The sequence below is a fragment of the Nematolebias whitei genome, chromosome 13 (assembly GCF_014905685.2).
Source record: "Nematolebias whitei isolate Nwh7 chromosome 13, NemWhi1, whole genome shotgun sequence".
Lineage (NCBI taxonomy): Eukaryota > Metazoa > Chordata > Actinopteri > Cyprinodontiformes > Rivulidae > Nematolebias > Nematolebias whitei.
In genome coordinates, this window is record NC_056510.1 from 12778248 (window position 1) to 12784247 (window position 6000).

The window sequence follows — 6000 nt, forward strand, 5'->3', positions numbered from 1 at the left end:
AGAAAAAAGGAGGACAACTTTGTTTAGCATTAAAGCAAGGCAACATAACTCTTACCTCCTCTTCTATCCTCTGAAGACTCGCTCCTCCTCGTCTCAAATCCACTCCGCGGACAAGAGTTGTTTGAACCCGGGGAGATTGTCCAACTCTGGAGCGGCTCCTGAAGCCCTCTTCCCCGGCTGTGTTCGCTCTAAACTCGGGTCTGCTGCGCTGGATGAGGCTCGGACGAGGCTCTCATCCGGATCTCGGTACTTTGAATGAAGCTCCGGCTGGTTCTGAGCTCAGAAACTGAGCCGGGCGTAGGGAGTGGCTGGAGCGGCGTCTCTGGGCTGGTCCAGCGTCACTTATATCACCTCCAGTGCGCGAGGGAGGAGGGGGACTTGTGGTGCGTTCATGAGTTGTCGTAATTAAGAACTACTTTTCCTGTCCTCGCAAGGCATTTGTTACTGAGGAACCGATAGATTGCTTCTTATTCTGCAGAATACAATGTTTAATTGAAAGATTCAGAGGCTGATCTTTGTGTGGTAAAGATACATGTTAATTTGCTTTATTTGAGGGAGTTTAACTTCATAAACGTAGGCCTGAATGTGGAAAAGAAGGGAATCATTGCTGGATTTGGAGCCAAAAGGCCCTGCTCAGAGAATTAGAAAAGGCTTGTGGTCTGTGGTTGGTGCACATCTGGTACATTTCATTCATGTTTTTTTAAAGCAATTAAAGCTTCCATATAACACTTTAAAAAAATCTAATTGCCTTTCTTATGACACCATCTAGAATGGTGGTTCTCTAAGCCAATGGTTCCCAACTGTGGTCCTTGAGGAACACCATGCTACATGTTTCAGTTGTTTCCCTGCTTTGACGCACCTGATTTGAATAAACAGGTGAATTACAGGCTCCTGCAGAACTTTGCAGGAACAGAGGAAGCAATCAAATCACTGGATCAGGTGTGTTGGCGCAGGGAAACAAGTAAAACATATAGAGTACCTCGAGGAGCAGGGTTGGGAATCACTGCTGAACCTCTTAACCCACAAAATAACAGTGGCAAAGCCTTGTGACTTTATCTACTGCTGGTTTGAATGCACAAACTTTGCAACACACCTTGTTAAACAAGTATATACATATAACAGAAACAATCACAATATCCACAAAATACTTTTTTTTTTTAATTTGGTCGAGACTGCTTTCTCCTTTGTAAAAAATAAATAAATAAAAGATGGTGAAAATATGACACAAGCAACTGTATTTTAAATTTAAGTTGCTATCAGGATATCATCTAAACACCTCGTCTTGTTGTTTCATGACTCACAGTGTGGTCCCGTCCCAACCCCAACCTTGGGAACCACTAGAAAATGTCTTATGGCTTCAAAATCTATAAAAGTGAGAAACTGCTTTGCACCCAGACTCGGCGGCATATGTTCTGTCTTTACACAAATTAGAAACCTGTTTTAAACTAAACATTTTATTTCCTGGTACGAATATGATGATTACAAAAGCCACTACGTCTGCTTTGAAATGACCAAAATAATAATTAGTTTTCAATTACAGCCATTTTAGGCTAATTTTTTTGTTATGTTGAGTCCAGGTTACATTGTAATATTAAAATTATTGCAAACAGTTAAAATGTTATTTTATAATTACGTTTTGGTATAGTATTTTTAACTCCTGCAATCAAATGATGAGACAAAACGTGCTGTATTTGCTTATCATTTAGTCTTGTGTATAGGCAAGTCAGGATGTCAATAATAGTCAGATTTACGAGGTGAAAGTCAACGCACCATTGAAGTTTTCCCTTCATCCCATGTGGACAGATGCATCATCCACCCCGTAGCACAATATCCCCCTCCTGTGTCTTAATTTTAAATCGCAACGACTTGCTGACAACCATTTAATTACAATGGCTCAAATTGGTGAGTTAACTAAGAGTATTTTATTTACTTCGCCTTTCTTTATGTATAATTATGTGACACTTTTTTAGCCTCAATTATTAAAGCATTTTTTTTTTAGTTCATTTCACATCATTTTGGAGAGAAGCCTAACATCAAACGCTACTTTATCAATAATTTAGTAGTTTTTTTTTTTTTTCCTTCACTCGATCACGTAGTGCGCATGCGCGCTGACGTTTCCTCTTTCCTGTTTCTGGTTATACTGAAGTCCAGTTGTATTTTTTTTTCCCACGGGCTGTTTTTAATCCAAAGGGATTTCGGTGAGTTTTTTATGATTTATTTGTTTATTTATATTCGTTTTGTAATCGAACAAAACTTACGTAATTTGATCCTAATGTGGATCTGTGTGGAAAAAAAAAAAAACAAAGCTTTGCGCAACAGACTGCGTGGCTAAGCTAGCTGACGCTAACATTTAGTTAGCCTTGTTATTATTATGCTAGGCCTTTTTTTAACAGCTACATTTTGATATTTACAACCTTTCAAGTGATGTTAATGGTCCGAGTTTTGGTGCAGAAGAGACATTATGGTTTGTTGTTAAACTAAAGAACATGATGTCCTGATGCATGCTCAGTATCCAGGTAGATACATCTAACACGATTTAACGCCCAAATTGCCTAAACCGACTGTCAGTCTTCGATTACGTTGCAACATGAGATTCTTTGAAACATTGTTTAAACTAGTGTCAATTTGAAAATGAATTGTATAAATATTAAATAGCGCTGACTTGTTTATGTTGTTTTCCAGGGTGTTTTTTATGAGTAATCAAAGGCAACAGAAGCCTACGCTAACAGGCCAGCGTTTCAAAACAAGAAAAAGAGGTGAGACCTCAGACACACCTCAGAAACTCGTGCATTTACACTATTTCCACACATATCTTCCTTTCTTGCTCAATAACTACTTATAGCACACGTTTTACATGCACTTTGCAATCACTCCCTGCATACTTTTATTTACTTTTTAGTTCTGTTTAACTGGATGTTTATTTGGACAATGTTTGTTTTAAGCACATAAGAATACCTGCAGCTCCAAGATTGTGGCAACAAAACTCTTGTGGCAAATGACTTTTAGGTTTTATCTGTCAAGAGCTGTCAGATAACCTATTATTTTTAATAATAATACAAAAAAGGTTATCTTTACTAACTAGTCAGAAAGTTATTGGCACGATTCAAGTCAATATTGTTCTTTTCCCACAGATGAAAAGGAGAGATTTGACCCCACTCAATTTCAGGAAAGTATTGTACAAGGTCTGAACCAAACAGGCACTGATCTGGATGCTGTTGCAAAATTTCTTGACGTCTCTGGTGCCAAGCTTGACTACAGACGGTATGCTGAGACCCTGTTTGACATCCTGGTGGCTGGTGGAATGCTGGGTTAGTGACCTTTTCAAAACATATACGGTATTAAATTGAGGATAGTCAAGTCAGACCACTTGTTCACAATTTAATTTAGAGCTAACTACCCAGCATTAGCCTCTTGCTTTGCTGTGGTTTGTACTCATGAGCATGTCCTGCAGCCAGTGCCTTTTCTGTCTGGCCATACTTTATACCAATTGATCAACAATCTGTGTTTGAAGATAATACTAAAGAGCTGATATCAGGGTGAGGGTCTGCTTTGCATTAATAGAAGGGCACTGGAAGAGATGAGTGCAGATTGAAGACACACAAAAGTGTTTCAGCTTAAAACGAAAGAAAAGAACCTTCCATATACTTGATAAGACATAAACAAATTAATAAAATCTGGCAAAGTAAAGCTATTCAGACATGAGATAAATGAAACTGAGATTTTTTTTTTTTTCTAGCCCCAGGAGGAACTCTTTCAGAAGACGTAGCCTGCACAGAATTCTGTGTCTTCAAAGCGCAAGAAGACATGAAGACCATGCAAGCGTACGCACAGGTCAGTGTTGTTGTTTTTTGTTCATTAAGGATTGTTAGCGTAGGAAAGATAGACATCACACATCATCTATGTTTTGTGTTGCAGGTCTTCAATAAGCTTATCAGGCGTTACAAATATCTGGAAAAGGGATTTGAGGAGGAAATCAAAAAGGTTTCTTTTTTTTTTTTTTCAACTTTAAATATTTTGCCTGTCAAAGTTCATTTTCTTGATTTGTGAATTGCTGAATTTGAAGGGAAACACTTAATTTGTTTCACCCTACAGATCTATATTTATATTCCTACTGTTTTGCAGCTGCTGTTGTTTCTCAAGGGGTTCACAGAGTCTGACCGTAACAAACTGGCCATGATAACAGGAATTCTGCTAGGCAGTGGCAACATCCCTGCATCCATTCTGAGCAGTCTCTTCAATGAGAACCTGGTCAAAGAAGGTACCCTGTTTATCTTATTTTTGTGCAGAATATTGTTTTTGTTTTACCTCTGCATGCTCAATTTAGTCTTTAAGGTTGTTAAACGTGATTCCAGAGTGTGTAGTTGTAAATCAAATGTGAAACAATAAATAACTATTTAGATTCTTGAGTATGACTAGAAAATTATGTAAATATTTTATAGAATAGAATTTATTTTCTCCTAGGGGAAATTTGTCATGGACTCCGGTCCAAGTCACTTTTTCTAAGTTACTATACTTTGTCCAAGTTATCTAAAAGGATCTTTCATAGTTATACCGGTACTTAACTTTTCAAACATCCGGTAAAGTTTAGGCCAGCACAAATATCTGTGTTAACTGGTTAGACCAGGGCAATTCAACAAAACTGCTCAGGAAACCAGTTACTGAAAGCCAGTAGCTCAGGGGCCGGACATCCAGCAATTAAGTCATTATGTAAATAAATCAAGTATTACAATGATCTGTTCCCTTTTAAAGTTGGTTTGTTTTATTGCAATGAATCATAAATTCAATAAAAAGAACCCAGACCCCCCCCCCCCCCCCCCAAAATAAAAAATAAAATAAAAAAAATAAAATATAAAAATAAAATCTGGCACATAGCATTTGTAGGGGTGGGAATTTTTATGCTTCTTCTCACAACTCAATTGTTTCTTAGAGCTGTGGTGTGATTCTAAAACAATTATTGATGCATTTTGATAATTTGCGATTGACAGGTTTTTAATTAAACACCAGGAAGCAGATGGGAAGCCTATTTTTATTCAAAACACTGAGAAACTGACATACAGAAACACAATTATATAAATTTAAAAGGACTGACTTTATTTTACATAAACTCTGATTGATATATTCTCTTGCATAATAAAGAGTGGACAAAAACAGTTTTCCAAAAACAGTTCCAGAGGGTGCAGAACAATTAGCCTATTAACTTGGCGTACACGCTCTCACCAATTATTTAGTTCTGCACGGACATGAATCTTTTATGTAGACTCTCTTCAGTGTGACAAAGCTTTATTTACAAATACAAACCCTTGAAATGATGAAATGTATTCATTTATTTATTGAAAGTGAGTTATCCTTATGTCGCTGGAGATGCTTTTTTTTTTCCCTTCTCAGTCTATAAGTAGCAGATGGTGAGCAAGAATGCTAAAAAAGTACTGAGAGAGTGAGGTTTTTCTCATTAACTAGTCTGGAAAAGTCATTGATGCCATGTGCATTTTGTTAATGTGAAAAATATAATTAAGGACATAAAATGCTGTTTCAATCCAGTGTTTTATGACATTCAGTTGAGATAAAAACAGCACTGAACATTTCCAGTTAGGGAGCCTAGTGAATGGTCATTTTTAATGCTTGCTTTGTTGGTGGCTAATACTGTGAATGTCATGTCACTCCTTCGCTCCCATTTTCTGTTTGAAGCCAATAATCTGTATTTATTTTTTTTTTAAACTACATTTTTCTGAGTGTTGTGTTATCTCTTGCAATTCCAATGACAGTTTTTGGTGTTAGATTTAATATTTTGGGACATTTCTATAAACATCTGTTCCTATTGGCAGGCAGAAAAATGGTTTCCAAAGACAGACACTGACATGTGGCCAGGACACACAAGGTTACGCTTGAAGAACTGGAGCAAATGAAAGACATCCAATCAAACAATAGTCCTGCCATTAATGGCAATGTTAGATATGCTATTGAGATTATATATATGTATATATATATATATATTATATATAT

The 6000-nt window shown here is 37.0% G+C and overlaps 2 protein-coding genes across 4 annotated transcripts in view; one reads left to right on the forward strand and one right to left on the reverse strand.

Annotated features, from left to right (window-relative positions):
- myo1b (myosin IB) overlaps nucleotides 1-229 on the reverse strand; it is a 61334-nt gene extending 61105 nt beyond the window's left edge. For all 3 annotated transcript variants that reach the window (XM_037686872.1, XM_037686871.1, XM_037686870.1), the window contains exon 1: nucleotides 56-229. The gene's annotated coding sequence lies outside the window, so the exon portion shown is untranslated. The remainder of the gene's footprint in view (nucleotides 1-55) is intronic.
- A 1872-nt stretch (nucleotides 230-2101) lies between these two features.
- The window catches only part of LOC119419537 (basic leucine zipper and W2 domain-containing protein 1-A), a 9355-nt gene continuing 5456 nt past the window's right edge, over nucleotides 2102-6000 (forward strand). The window contains exons 1-6 of the mRNA XM_037686875.1: nucleotides 2102-2198; nucleotides 2683-2756; nucleotides 3132-3308; nucleotides 3737-3831; nucleotides 3916-3981; nucleotides 4123-4258. Coding sequence (XP_037542803.1) covers nucleotides 2693-2756; nucleotides 3132-3308; nucleotides 3737-3831; nucleotides 3916-3981; nucleotides 4123-4258 — 538 coding nt within the window. The 5' untranslated portion in view covers nucleotides 2102-2198; nucleotides 2683-2692. The remainder of the gene's footprint in view (nucleotides 2199-2682; nucleotides 2757-3131; nucleotides 3309-3736; nucleotides 3832-3915; nucleotides 3982-4122; nucleotides 4259-6000) is intronic.